This window comes from Rana temporaria, chromosome 11 (assembly GCF_905171775.1).
Source record: "Rana temporaria chromosome 11, aRanTem1.1, whole genome shotgun sequence".
NCBI classification, from domain to species: Eukaryota; Metazoa; Chordata; class Amphibia; order Anura; family Ranidae; genus Rana; species Rana temporaria.
This window is the reverse complement of record NC_053499.1, coordinates 163,821,653-163,837,029: the sequence shown is the minus strand read 5'-3', so window position 1 is coordinate 163,837,029 and position 15,377 is coordinate 163,821,653. Positions and strand designations below refer to the sequence as shown.

At 54.8% G+C, this 15,377-nt stretch overlaps 1 protein-coding gene across 1 annotated transcript; it reads left to right on the top strand.

Moving 5' to 3' along the window:
* Positions 1 to 536: 536 nt before the first annotated feature.
* DYNC1LI2 (dynein cytoplasmic 1 light intermediate chain 2) lies at positions 537 to 14,806 on the top strand (the record flags this gene model as incomplete). The annotated part of the gene is given in 9 exon segments (XM_040329661.1): positions 537 to 706; positions 2,530 to 2,623; positions 5,480 to 5,615; positions 8,657 to 8,768; positions 8,895 to 8,954; positions 11,012 to 11,053; positions 12,023 to 12,134; positions 13,452 to 13,574; positions 14,104 to 14,806. Coding segments are annotated over 9 exon segments (953 nt in total), but the record flags the coding sequence as incomplete, so codon positions are not given.
* Between the last annotated feature and the right edge of the window lie 571 nt (positions 14,807 to 15,377).

Below are 15,377 nucleotides of genomic sequence, written 5' to 3'. Positions count from 1 at the left end.
GGTGTGTGCCAGTCTTTGTTACACCCCCCCCCCCCCCCGCACCACCTCTCCATCCCCCCATTATCAGCTGCTGGTGTGTGCCAGTCTTTGTTACCCCCACTCCATCCCCCCCATTATCAGCTGCTGGTGTGTGCCAGTCTTTGTTACCCCCTCTCCATCCCCCCATTATCAGCTGCTGGTGTGTGCCAGTCTTTGTTACCCCCTCTCCATCCCCCCCATTATCGGCTGCTGGTGTGTGCCAATCTTTGTTACTCTCCCCCCGCACCACCTCTCCATCCCCCCATTATCAGCTGCTGGTGTGTGCCAATCTTTGTTACCCCCTCTCCATCCCCCCATTATCAGCTTCTGGTGTGTGCCAGTCTTTGTTACCCCCCCCCCCCCCCATTATCAGCTGCTGGTTGTGGATAGATGTGGTTGAGGAATGAGATCACTCCTGTTGTTCCTCCTCTGCTTCCTATCTGAGTAGATCTGAGACTTCCATCTCTAGAAATGTCTCTGAAGTCCTCCATTCAGCTTGTTGGTTTTCATCTTTTCAGTTGTGAGAGATTTCCAGGAATATGTGGAGCCGGAAGACACGTCATCGGGTTCCCCGCAGAGAAGAGTGCCCCCAACCTCCAGTCCAGAGGACGAGAATATCATCCTCCCCCTCGGGGACAACGTTCTCACCCACAACCTGGGCATTCCCGTCCTCGTTGTTTGCACCAAGGTCAGTTCTTTCCTGTGGTCAGGGCATGCTAACATCCAGCTTAACTAGTGGGGGCCCAAGGGCCACATCTGTAACCACAGGGGCCAAAACCATATAACAGTTTTTCATTCTTCAGAAGATATTTGGTGGATCCCTAAGGCCTCATTCTCACAAGCGGAGTAAAGCCTCCTATCGTTTCCAGCCAAGGAAGCCGCCATCTTGGCCTCTGTTTAATCTGCAACTGCCATGATGCACATGTGATCCGTTATGTAACCAGCCATTGGGTGATTTGACAGTTTGGTTGAGAGCGCAAGCAAATGTGACAGTTAGCATTTCCAGCAAGCCAGGAATATTAACAGTTTTTTTTCGATGGGTTTTCTTCTGCTTTAAACCTACACCCGTGTGAAGGACCGCGTTTGCCCACGCGGGATGAACAGACCTTCTGTGCGTTCACACCATACAAACAAAAGCCGGCACTCCGGTGTACGCTCTGCAATCCTTTGTGACCAATGACAGCCAGAAATGTCAACGCGTTTCAGCCAAACTAGCCTTATTCATGACATGTTGTGTGCATCCGCCTCCAGGAAGTTCTATTCGTGTCAGTGGCTGCATGGACGCGTGCGCTGCTCCCTATTGGACATCCATGTGGTTGTGGGCGTTCAGGGACACGCACCCACCATGGGCTAGATTCAGCAATGAATTATGCCGGCGTATCTATAGATACGCCGCGTAAATTCAAAGCTGCGCCGGCGTATCTTTTTTCTGTATTCAGAAAACAAGATACGCCGACATTAGCCTAAGATCCGACTGGCGTAAGTCTCTTACACCGTCGTATCTTAGGGTGCATATTTACGCTGGCCGCTAGGTGGCGCTTCCGTAGTTTTTAGCGTAGAGTATGCAAATGACCTAGATAAGCCGATTCACAAATTTACGTACGCCCGGCGCTATTTTTTTACGTCGTTTACGTTAGGCTTTTTCGGCGTAAGGTTACTCCTGCTATTATGAGGCGCACGCAATGTTAAGTATGGCCGTCGTTCCCGCGTCGAAATTTGATTTTATTTACGTCGTTTGCGTAAGTCGTTCGCGAATAGGGCTGGACGTAATTTACGTTCATGTCGAAACCAATACGTCCTTGCGGCGTACTTTGGAGCAATGCACACTGGGATATGTACACAGGCGGCACATGCGCCGTTCGTAAAAAAACGTCAACCGCGTCCGGTCACCAAGAATTAACACAAAACACGCCCCCTCATCCACATTTTAATTATGCGCGTTTACTCCGGCCCCATTTACGCTACGCCGCCACAACTTACGGAGCAAGTGCTTTGTGAATACAGCACTTGCCTCTCTAACTTACGGCGGCGCAGCGTAAATACGATACGCTGCGCCGCCGTAACTATGCGCGCCCCTACCTGAATCTAGCCCCATGTGTGTGTAAAATTGGGAGCAGTGGCTGTGTCCATGCCGCCTCTGATACCCAATAGATATAGAAGGGACTGCCTGCATGCAGATGAGTCCTGTGTGAGGAAACATGGAGCTTCACATGGCTGTAATGAAATTGCACTGCTCAGCCATTCACATGGAGATTTGTATTTTATAAATGATGTCATCTGCCCGCCTCTCTGCCTCAGCCAATCAGTTTTGTTCCAGGAGTAGTATGGGAAGTTTCCATCCCACTGCAGGAACACGGCGCTGTATACTGTATATAGCTCCGGCAGAGCTGTATTCTGTCTGTGCCGCACTGTGCTGCCCGTGGTGATCAGTCCACGAATCTCACCCAATGAAATGTGATAATAAGATGCGGGAAGAGGTGGTGACTGTGACTTTGTCTCGTCCTCTCGCAGTGTGACGCGGTCAGCGTTCTGGAAAAGGAACACGACTACAGAGAGGAACACTTCGACTTCATCCAATCTCACATCCGGAGGTTCTGCCTGCAGTGTATCCTTTCCAATGCCAAGTGACGGAACAAACAGCTTTATTACATCCAATAATATACAATTCTCTAGGCGCAATGTAAAGTATAATGTAGGATTGGTCAGCAGCTTTGTGATTGGATCGCTTACCCCTTTATTGAGAAGAGTTCAGCCCCTCCCCCCACCTTCATTTTATTTTGTGCCTGAATATAATTAAATTCTGAATACTTCGAAGGGGGGGGGGGGAGCGATGCCGTAATTCTTGATTGGCCCAGTGCAGTGACCGCCTCCTGGCAGGATCGCTCAGGTGGGTTCGGTCTCGGATCTAAGCTCCTCCTTCGCTGCCATGTTAGGATAATGGGAGAGAAAATAAACTCCTCGTATTGTTTGTTCGGGTTATTAGCCAATCATTGGCCCAGTGCTGTGAGATGGGGGGGTGTAGAGTCTCCTCTGTGTCACAGGGATTCCTATACTCCCTCCTGGGGGGGTGAATGGAGTAATGGGGGGGCGGCTGCCAAGGAAAATAAGAGGTTCTGCATTTTTGCGGGTCTGGCCTGTCAAGCTGAGATTTCCGGGCTTTATAAATGAAGAGAAGAGCCCATGAAGTCCTGAGGCCTCCTGCAGAGCTCTGTGTTGTGGTAATGCACAGAACTTACATTGGGCCCCTTTCTAGGGCCCTCCAATCTACAAATACAGCCTGTACCCGCCCTGCAGGCGACACAAAACCCGCCATGCGTTGAGGTGTGACCCATTCCTTCCTCTGCTGCATGTCCTGCTGTGCATTGCAACCCATTCCACATAGATAAGCCGCTGAGTGTTGTCATGCCAGCTTGTTGGACATCAGAAGGGGATAATAATGGTCAAAGAAATTAAAATGGACTAATAAAAGTCCATATAGACCATGACATGTATTTTTTTTTTTTTTTTCTTTAACAAAAAAGTTTATTCAAGTATTTAGACAGAAAAAGAAAACGGCGGTGCAATCGTAACATCCTTACATGGATCAGCTAGGTTCAGTGGAAACGGGTCAGTGAGAATTTCAGCAATCCGGGGAGAAAGTGCTACCATCCGGGCGCACAATGGATCATGCTGGAAGGTCAGAAACAAAAAGGAGAGGCCCCTGTCCTCCTGGGGGGGAAAAGGGGGGCGGGGGGCGAGAGGGGGGAAAAAAGAGTCTCACTTCTCCTTCAGTTAGGAGCCACCATCAATAGGCCATATGAATAACGGCTATTCATACAAGATTTCTCGCATCACCTGGTTCCGAGTCCTAATCCAGAGGCACCCTGCGTTCACGGACCCACGCCGCCCAGAGCTTGTCAAATTTTTTTGGGCAGTTGCGTCCCATATACGTTGGCTTGTATAACGGCAATGCCAAGTCTATCAAGGACTGCCATTGTTGGACCGTAGGGGGGAGGGGCTTGTTCCATTGTTGCAGAATAGCTTTCCTAGCATAGAATGCAGCGTAAAATACAAAAAGCTTCTTAGATTGCGGGGCCTCCAACGTATCACAGATACCCAACAATAGAGGCACCGATGGAGTTTATTGTCTCCACCACCCCCATCCAGAAAGGTCTCGGGCATCGACTGTCTGTCGGGGTATATACAAGCTTATCTTTCAGGGGGGTAGTAGACCCCTATGTAGAAATTTCAGCTGCATGAGACGGTCTCTAGCTGATATCATTAATGGGACATATTGCTGGATGCCCTCTTCCCAGTGGTCATTGGTCAGCGCCGGAATATCCACCTGCCATGCCGAGAACAGCTGGGAAACTTTCGAGGTGTCTAGTCCCTCAAGGATGGAGTAGAGGGCAGATAGAGTGCCCCTCGTGTCCGAGGCCCTCAGCACGGTCTCCACCGCAGTCGCTTTCAACCTAACACTCCGTGGGAATTGGGCCTGGAATGCGTGTCTCAGTTGTAGGTACCGAAATCCCATACGATTGGGCGGGTTACGGGTCCGCTTGAGATCATCAAAGAGAAGAAGTCCACCATTGGACACTATGTCCCCCAGTGTTTTCATTTCAAACTGTGCCCAGAGTACTGGATCCGGAATAGTGGCAGTCGAGGATTGCCCCACAGAGGGGTGTAAGTCCATGACATGTTATAGCGTCTGGAGACGCAGCCCATTGGAAAGTAAGAAGCATCTTCTGGGGATGAAGCAGAGGCACCAATCTAAGTGTAGTATAAGAGGACATCTATTGCACAAATGAATATCGGTAGGGTTAGGGGGTTAGGGTTAGGGGTTTCCCATTGGAGAATAAGGCTAGGACTCAGGAATTGGAACAGGGACCTCCCCCAGAGGTCAGAAGGCGGGTTCCCAGAGGTCACAGGGCGTGGCTGACCCACCCCCACCAAAGTGTACAACGTACCCCAACTAAGTCGGGGAATGAACAAGTCGCGGTAAGCGTCTTGCACCCGCCAAGTAATCACAAGCATTGGGTACACATGTCGGGTTATCTGTGGAGAGGGTACATATGTGAGGCTTCTCGCTGATGGCGCAGAGCGGGGCCGCGCCGCTGGTTGCCAACGCTTCCTGCATCTGGAACGCACAGGGAGCGAGGGGATGATGTCATGTCCGGGACGTCACTATTGGTCCATAACATCCCGGAAGTGACATCATCCCATGGCTCCCTGTGCGTTCCAGGAAGCGTTGGCAACCGCCGGCGCGGCCCGCTCTGCGCCCTCAGCGAGACGCCTCACAGATGTACCCTCTCTACAGACACCCTGCCATGTGTACCCAATGCTTGTGATTACCCCAAGTGTGACAAATTTACAAAAAAAAAAATCAAATCAGGAGGGGGTAAATACTTTTTCCCAGCATGTATGTGTGGATATCGGTATTCTCCATCCTCTTCTCTGGATTTCTCCTCAATGTTTGTGACAGACGGCGCGGCCTTAATATATTCTTCTGTGAAAGAAGAGAAGAATCTGGACTTGCTGTACAAATACATCGTCCATAAAATGTACGGATTTCTCTTCAGTACTCCGGCGCTGGTGGTGGAGAAGGACGCCGTCTTCATGTAAGTCATTCTTTATTCCACCCAGACTTCCTAAATCGTGTGCGTTGTGTATATACATTGTGTGCGTTGTGTATATACATTGTGTGCGTTGTGTGCGTTGTGTATATACATTGTGTGCGTTGTGTATATACATTGTGTGCGTTGTGTATATACATTGTGTGCGTTGTGTATATACATTGTGTGCGTTGTGTATATACATTGTGTGCGTTGTGTATATACATTGTGTGCGTTGTGTATATACAATGTGTGCGTTGTGTATATACATTGTGTGCGTTGTGTATATACATTGTGTGCGTTGTGTATATACATTGTGTGCGTTGTGTATATACATTGTGTGCGTTGTGTATATACATTGTGTATACAGAGGAGGATAAATGAATAGAATGGCGGCAGGTCCTAAAAGAAAAGTTAATCTCTTGAAAAAAAAAAAAATATATATATATATATATTTTTTTTTTTTTTGCAGGTAAAAAAATTTGCATTTGTTTTTTTATACACCTGAGGCCTGTAAAGCATTGCATACTCTCAGTCCCGGGTTGTGTAGCACAGCGGGTCTATCAGGTGCTCAGTAGAGGACGTTGGTTGTCATTGTCTTTTTTTCTTGCAGTCCTGCTGGTTGGTGTAGCACAGCCGGGTCCCGGGGTCTGGTTGGTGTAGCACAGCCGGGCCCCGGGTCGTGGTTGGTGTAGCACAGCCGGGCCCCAGGGTCTGGTTGGTGTAGCACAGCCGGGTCCCGGGGTCTGGTTGGTGTAGCACAGCCGGGCCCCGGGGTCTGGTTGGTGTAGCACAGCCGGGCCCCGGGGTCTGGTTGGTGTAGCACAGCCGGGCCCCGGGTCGTGGTTGGTGTAGCACAGCCGGGCCCCGGGTTGTGTAGCACAGCGGGTTCTATCAGGTGCTCAGTAGAGGACATTGGTTGTCATTGTCTTTCTTTCTTGCAGTCCTGCTGGTTGGTGTAGCACAGCCGGGCCCCGGGGTCTGGTTGGTGTAGCACAGCCGGGCCCCGGGGTCTGGTTGGTGTAGCACAGCCGGGTCCCGGGGTCTGGTTGGTGTAGCACAGCCGGGCCCCGGGTCGTGGTTGGTGTAGCACAGCCGGGCCCCGGGGTCTGGTTGGTGTAGCACAGCCGGGCCCCGGGGTCTGGTTGGTGTAGCACAGCCGGGCCCCGGGGTCTGGTTGGTGTAGCACAGCCGTGCCCCGGGGTCTGGTTGGTGTAGCACAGCCGGGTCCCGGGGTCTGGTTGGTGTAGCACAGCCGGGCCCCGGGTCGTGGTTGGTGTAGCACAGCCGGGCCCCGGGTCGTGGTTGGTGTAGCACAGCCGGGCCCCGGGGTCTGGTTGGTGTAGCACAGCCGGGCCCCGGGGTCTGGTTGGTGTAGCACAGCCGGGCCCCGGGGTCTGGTTGGTGTAGCACAGCCGGGCCCCGGGTCGTGGTTGGTGTAGCACAGCCGGGCCCCGGGTCGTGGTTGGTGTAGCACAGCCGGGCCCCGGGGTCTGGTTGGTGTAGCACAGCCGGGCCCCGGGGTCTGGTTGGTGTAGCACAGCCGGGTCCCGGGGTCTGGTTGGTGTAGCACAGCCGGGCCCCGGGTCGTGGTTGGTGTAGCACAGCCGGGCCCCGGGGTCTGGTTGGTGTAGCACAGCCGGGCCCCGGGGTCTGGTTGGTGTAGCACAGCCGGGTCCCGGGGTCTGGTTGGTGTAGCACAGCCGGGCCCCGGGTCCTGGTTGGTGTAGCACAGCCGGGCCCCGGGGTCTGGTTGGTGTAGCACAGCCGGGCCCCGGGGGCTGGTTGGTGTAGCACAGCCGGGCCCCGGGGTCTGGTTGGTGTAGCACAGCCGGGCCCCGGGTTCTGGTTGGTGTAGCACAGCCGGGCCCCGGGGTCTGGTTGGTGTAGCACAGCCGGGTCCCGGGTTCTGGTTGGTGTAGCACAGCCGGGCCCCGGGGTCTGGTTGGTGTAGCACAGCCGGGCCCCGGGGTCTGGTTGGTGTAGCACAGCCGGGTCCCGGGGTCTGGTTGGTGTAGCACAGCCGGGCCCCGGGGTCTGGTTGGTGTAGCACAGCCGGGTCCCGGGTTCTGGTTGGTGTAGCACAGCCGGGCCCCGGGGTCTGGTTGGTGTAGCACAGCCGGGCCCCGGGGTCTGGTTGGTGTAGCACAGCCGGGCCCCGGGGTCTGGTTGGTGTAGCACAGCCGGGTCCCGGGGTCTGGTTGGTGTAGCACAGCCGGGCCCCGGGGTCTGGTTGGTGTAGCACAGCCGGGCCCCGGGGTCTGGTTGGTGTAGCACAGCCGGGCCCCGGGGTCTGGTTGGTGTAGCACAGCCGGGTCCCGGGTTCTGGTTGGTGTAGCACAGCCGGGCCCCGGGGTCTGGTTGGTGTAGCACAGCCTGGCCCCGGGGTCTGGTTGGTGTAGCACAGCCGGGTCCCGGGGTCTGGTTGGTGTAGCACAGCCGGGCCCCGGGGTCTGGTTGGTGTAGCACAGCCGGGTCCCGGGTTCTGGTTGGTGTAGCACAGCCGGGCCCCGGGGTCTGGTTGGTGTAGCACAGCCGGGCCCCGGGTCGTGGTTGGTGTAGCACAGCCGGGCCCCGGGTTGTGTAGCACAGCGGGTTCTATCAGGTGCTCAGTAGAGGACGTTGGTTCTCATTGTCTTTTTTTCTTGCAGTCCTGCTGGTTGGTGTAGCACAGCCGGGCCCCGGGGTCTGGTTGGTGTAGCACAGCCGGGCCCCGGGGTCTGGTTGGTGTAGCACAGCCGGGCCCTGGGTTGTGTAGCACAGCGGGTCTATCAGCTGCTCAGTAGAGGACGTTGATTCTCATTGTCTGTCTTTCTTGCAGTCCTGCTGGTTGGTGTAGCACAGCCTGGCCCCGGGGGCTGGTTGGTGTAGCACAGCGGGTCTATCAGCTGCTCAGTAGAGGACGTTGATTCTCATTGTCTGTCTTTCTTGCAGTCCTGCTGGTTGGTATAGCACAGCCGGGCCCCGGGGTCTGGTTGGTGTAGCACAGCGGGTCTATTAGCTGCTCAGTAGAGGACGTTGGTTCTCATTGTCTGTCTTTCTTGCAGTCCTGCTGGTTGGGACAATGAGAAGAAAATTGGAATTTTGCATGAGAACTTTTCCAGCATCAAACCTGAAGATGCCTTTGAAGACTTCATTGTAAAGCCGCCTATTAGAAAGGTAAGTGATCGTCTGTGAGGGATGTTGTGGAAATGCCGCAGTTGGAGGTCTGTAGGGGGGAGGGGTTTATATATTTCAGGAAACGCCCACCTAACCTGTTTGTGTCGTCTTCTCTTCTCTGATTAGCTGGTCCATGATAAGGAGGTGGCAGCAGAAGATGAGCAGGTCTTCCTAATGAAGCAGCAGGTGCGTCCGTTCTCTCTCCACAGGGGGGGGGGGGGGGTCTTCTTTATTTTTATTTTTATGGTGACTGAGTTTAAAATGATCCGAAGTGATGGAAATTAACCAAAGCGGGCATTGGGGGGTGTGCAGACAGGCGGGCATTGGGAGTGTGCAGACAGGCGGGCATTGGTGGGGTGTGCAAACAGACAGGCGGGCATTGGGGTGTGCAAACAGACAGGCGGGCATTGGGGGGGGTGTGCAGACAGGCGGGCATTGGTGGGGTGTGCAAACAGACAGGCGGGCATTGGGGTGTGCAAACAGACAGGCGGGCATTGGGGGGGGTGTGCAGACAGGCGGGCATTGGGGGGGGTGTGCAGACAGGCGGGCATTGGGGGGGTGTGCAGACAGGCGGGCTTTGGGGGGTGTGCAGACAGGCGGGCATTGGACAGGCGGGCATTGGGGGGGTGTGCAGACAGGCGGGCATTGGGGGGGTGTGCAAACAGACAGGCGGGCATTGGGGGGGGTGTGCAGACAGGTGGGCATTGGGGGGGTGTGCAGACAGGCGGGCTTTGGGGGGTGTGCAGACAGGCGGGCATTGGACAGGCGGGCATTGGGGGGGTGTGCGGACAGGCGGGCATTGGGGGGGGGGGCAGACAGGCGGGCATTGGGGGGGTGTGCAGACAGGCGGGCATTGGGGGGGTGTGCAGACAGGCGGGCATTGGGGGGGTGTGCAGACAGGCGGGCATTGGGGGGGTGTGCAGACAGACAGGCGGGCATTGGGGGGTGTGCAGACAGGCGGGCATTGGACAGGCAGGCATTGGGGGTTGTGCAGACAGGCGGGCATTGGGGGGGCGGGACAGGCGGTTATTGGGGGCGGGACAGGCGGTTATTATGGGCGGGACAGGCGGGCATTGGGGGGGTGTGCAGACAGACAGGCGAGCATTGGGGGGGTGTGCAGACAGACAGGCGGGCATTGGGGGGTGTGCAGACAGACAGGCGGGCATTGGGGGTGTGCAGACAGGTGGGCATTGGGGGGGTGTGCAGACAGGCGAGCATTGGACAGGCGGGCATTGGGGGGGGTGTGCAGACAGGCGGGCATTGGGGGGGTGTGCAGACAGGCGGGCATTGGGGGGGTGTGCAGACAGGCGGGCATTGGGGGGGTGTGCAGACAGGCGGGCATTGGGGGGGTGTGCAGACAGACAGGCGGGCATTGGGGGGTGTGCAGACAGGCGGGCATTGGACAGGCAGGCATTGGGGGTTGTGCAGACAGGCGGGCATTGGGGGGGCGGGACAGGCAGGCATTGGGGGGGCGGGACAGGCGGTTATTGGGGGCGGGACAGGCGGTTATTATGGGCGGGACAGGCATTGGGGGGGTGTGCAGACAGACAGGCGAGCATTGGGGGGGTGTGCAGACAGACAGGCGAGCATTGGGGGGGTGTGCAGACAGACAGGCAGGCATTGGGGGGGTGTGCAGACAGGCGGGCATTGGGGGGGTGTGCAGACAGGCGGGCATTGGGGGGGTGTGCAGACAGACAGGCGGGCATTGGGGGGGTGTGCAGACAGGCGGGCATTGGACAGGCAGGCATTGGGGGTTGTGCAGACAGTCGGGCATTGGGGGGGCGGGACAGGCAGGCATTGGGGGGGCGGGACAGGCGGTTATTGGGGGCGGGGCAGGCGGTTATTATGGGCGGGACAGGCGAGCATTGGGGGGGGTGTGCAGACAGACAGGCGAGCATTGGGGGGGTGTGCAGACAGACAGGCGAGCATTGGGGGGGTGTGCAGACAGACAGACAGGCGGGCATTGGGGGGGTGTGCAGACAGACAGGCGAGCATTGGGGGGGTGTGCAGACAGACAGACAGGCGGGCATTGGGGGGGTGTGCAGACAGACAGGCGAGCATTGGGGGGGTGTGCAGACAGACAGACAGGCGGGCATTGGGGGTGTGCAGACAGACAGACGGGCATTGGGGGGGCAGACAGGCGAACATTGGGGGCGGGACAGGTGGGCATTGGGGGCGGGACAGGTGGGCATTGGGGACATTTGATTTAAGACTTCTAATTGTTTTCATTCTTTCATTGGCAGTCTTACCTGGCGAAGCAGCCGGCCACCCCAACAAGAGCCTCGGTGAGTATGAGAATATTCCGGACCCTCAATGCTGCTCTGCCTTAGAGAGAACCTGTCAGTAGCGGGTCTTCAGATCAGTTCCTGATGGTGTAGGTCAGTGGTTGTCAACTTGCAAGGTAAAGGGGGCCCCAGATGTGTCCCCTAATGGCTCCAAAGGGCCACATATAATATTGCATGTGAGGCTCCAGGAAACAATCGGACTTTTCCCTCACTACCCGGGGAGATGTTATGTTGCTCCTCGCTCTGTCAGGACAGGAAGTGCTGGGAAATCTCTCTAAAGGGGACACAGAAAACATGCTTGTTGGCCGGATGGGAAGTGTTGAACTTTTTGCTGCCAGATATTTTGTCTGGAGGAATTCTTCCATGGATATTACTTCTTATAATGTTACAAAATGTGAGATTTTTATTATTGGGATAAATGTGTTTCTGTAGACCAGCCTGCCTGTTATGTGAACATCTCTTGCCCCGGGATAGTGATCCCATGCTGTACAATGGCGTCCCGTGATTCTTAGAGCGGGGGTGGGGGGAGATGTAAGCTTAGTTGGGGGTCGACCCGCCTTCCGGTGTAAAGTGTTTGGGGGATATCGGTGAGGGGAGAGAACCCCGGCCTCATTTTTATTGCTGTCTGTGATAGAAAATCTTCCAATGGGGACACGCCTTCCAGTGACGAGCGTCTCGGAGAGGATTTCCCTCACTTCCTGTTGTGTCTACAGAGCAGGAAGTGCGGGGAAATCTCCCAAATTGGGGGACACATGGCAAAAGAAACTTAAATGTGGCGAAGGGTTTAACCCTACACAACTTGTTCCAAAATGTTAAAAAATAAAAGTTTCAGCTTTGATGCACTTCAAATATTCCCTGCCTGTCATTGGAGGACTTTGGTTTATTGACCCCTCCCCCCCCCCTGTACTCTGATATTAGACACATGAGAAGAGAACATTACCTAATGTCGTGTTTTTTGGTGTTTTCCAGGAATCGCCGGCGAGAGCTCCCACAGGATCCCCCCGGACTCCGGGCCGCACCGGTTCCACCGCCGTGCCCAACTCGTCACCCATGGCAGCCGTCAAGAAACCAGATCCCAATAGTAAGAGTCGTGGATTTTCTGCACATCGCACATTTTCTGCGTGTTTTTCCATGCGCAGTAACGTGTGTTTGACACGCGTGTTTTATGATGCACATTTTGTCCTCGGCTCGCATTTCTTTTGGGGTCACTCCCATCTTCTCTGGGCTTTTATTTACATTCCATTGCAGTAAAATGTTTGCTGTACTTTTCTTTCACTTTGCCGCAGTAGTGTGAACTGCGGTCCCCCGAGAATGGTGACCTGGATTGGGGGCGGGCTGTGCCGCTGCATGTGGTGTGAACTGCGGTCCCCCGAGAATGGTGACCTGGATTGGGGGCGGGCTGTGCCGCTGCATGTGGTGTGAACTGCGGTCCCCCGAGAATGGTGACCTGGATTGGGGGCGGGCTGTGCCGCTGCATGTGGTGTGAACTGCGGTCCCCCGAGAATGGTGACCTGGATTGGGGGCGGGCTGTGCCGCTGCATGTGGTGTGAACTGCGGTCCCCCGAGAATGGTGACCTGGATTGGGGGCGGGCTGTGCCGCTGCATGTGGTGTGAACTGCGGTCCCCCGAGAATGGTGACCTGGATTGGGGGCGGGCTGTGCCGATGCATGTGGTGTGAACTGCGGTCCCCCGAGAATGGTGACCTGGATTGGGGGCGGGCTGTGCCGCTGCATGTGGTGTGAATGGGCCCTTAGAGGCAGATTTAGAGGGGGCTCAGGTAAGTATGAGGGGGGGGGGGCTGCTGCACATAGATGGAGTTGTAAAGTCAGAAGAGGCGTTTTGTGCATTAAAAGAAACCCCCCCCCCCCAATACTTACTTGAGCCCCCTCTCTCTCCAGCGATGTTCACGAATGTCTAAGCCATCCAGGACTCTCCTTCTGATTGGCTGAGATACAGCAGCGGCGCCATTGGCACCCGTGGCTGTCCATCAATCAGGGGAGAGAGAGGGCAGGGCCAGGTTAGGGGTCCGTGTCTGAATGGACACACAGAGATGTGACTCGGCTCCAGTTCCCCCATAGGAAGCTGCTGACTGTGGGGGCACTCAATAGGAGGGAGGAGCCAGGAGCAGCAAAAAGGGACCAGAGAAGAGGGGGAACGGGGCTGCTCTGTGCAAAACCAACTGCATAGAGGAGGGAAGTATGACATGTTTGTTATTTAAAAAAAAAATATATAGACTTTACAATGACTTTAATGCATAGAATGCATCTTCTGCCTTTACAATCACTTTAAGTTCTACTTTGAGGGAGGAGGAGGGGGGGGGGTTTGGGGGTTCAGGTAGATTCCAGATATTCTTATTCTGTTTTCTTGTATAATATAATATTAATGTTTCTTTTTCCAGATGCAGCGGCCAGTGAAGGTGTCTTGGCCAGTTTCTTCAATAGCCTGCTGAGTAAAAAGACGGGATCACCGGGAGGGAGCCCGGGGGGGTCGAGTCCTGCGCAGAATTCGGCAAAGAAGCCAGGTACGGGTATGGAGGGGATCTCTGGGGCCCATGAGCACAATGCTGGTGTAATACGCTTGTTTTACCACGGATGGCCCGCCCACAATGTACTGCAGACGGGCGGCCACACAGACAAACCCCGCGTCCCCCGTACGTCCCCGCCTACAAACCCCACGTCCCCGCCTACAAACCCCGCGTCCCCCGTATGTCACCGCCTACAAACCCCACGTCCCTGCCTACAAACCCCACGTCGCGGTCTACTTTTGGGTTTAGGACGCACGCATGCACACCCACTCTGTACACAGCGGGAGTTTGTGAGCCAATCCTGACCAATGATTCATGGCCGGGACCCCATAGTATGGAGATGATGATATCATTGTCACACCAACCAATCAATAAACACTTATTGGGATTTTCTTTATCATAAATATGTAGAAGAATCCAGATTGATTATTTTTTATTGGATATGTTTTATAGCGGAAGGTCTTTCGGTTTATATTGTAATAGAAAAGCGCAGATTTTGGCCGCTGACTGTGTGTCTCTCCTCCAGGACAGAAGCCGGTACTGACCAACGTCCAGGAGGAACTGGACAGAATGACCCGCCAGCCTGACGCTGTATTAACAAACTCCGCCCCCGCGGAGAACGAAGCCTGACCCGCCTATCAAGCAAACAATTACACCGTGTAAATGACCAAATAATAACCATGTATAACGGACTTATGGCTGCTCTGACACAGCGGATACTGTAGGTTTCGTCGTGGAAAGGGGCGGGCCTCCTTGCTTGTCTCAAGTGTTACACGCCCCTTATGGGAAGCTTGCCTTGATTTTATTCCACCTGATTAACCCCTCAAGTACAGGAAGTGGCTGACATCTTTGGGGTCTCTCCCCCACGAATGCTTCTAATGGGTTTCTGTGGATGGAGAGTCAGGAGACGGCCCGTCTCTGGGGTTCCCGCTGTCTGTAACGTGCGCCGCGCTGCTGACTCTGCTTATAGAGGGAGATTTGTATGTTTGAACCTGAATGAAGCATGTGCTCCACTTATTGGAAGGTAAAGGGCCGGCTGTAGGCTAGGGACAGGAAGCCGAAGCGCCTTCCCCTTTGTGCATCTTCTCCGGGACGCTTCTGCCCCAAGGGGGGTATATCTGGCTTTCCAGGAATCACTTTGCCCCTAGCAGTCCTCAGCAAGGGAATTCTGGGTAGGACACTTTAGGTCGCCGGTTGGGAGAATTATACATGGGGAGGCGGGAGGAAGGTGGGGGGGGCGGGGGCTGGGGGGAGGCGGCCGTATCGTAGGGTGGAAAAAAATAGCATGTTTTTCAGTTCCAAGTGCCTAGAGCGGTTCAGGATGTGCCACTAGGAGGCGCTCGGAGGATTTCTGCACTGTATGAACAGTCACTTTTATAGACATTTATTATTTGCAATGGCCCTGCAGCAGTCACTGTTACCTGTTGATCCGTAACGTTTCCCAGCATGCATTCCTGCATCGTAAATACCAAACCCTCACCTGTGGAGGCTCTGCAGAGCTCGGCATTGAGGGGTTTCCTGCCAGCCCCCCCTCTTTCTCTCTCATAGATTATTATTATTTCTATTCTTCTTATTTAAAGTTCTCCTGAAGGTAAGGCTGGGACTACATGCTGCAATGCTTAACCCATTACACCCCAGAGGCAGCTTTTCAGGTGGATCAATAAAAGTACAATGGGAATATTGCAGAGCTGCAGTCTGTAGAGCAGACCACTTTAGCACCTTGTCTAGCCTTATACCAACCAGAAAATAAACTGTACTCCTATGTACATAGCAATGTTCATACTTCTACCACAAGAGCAC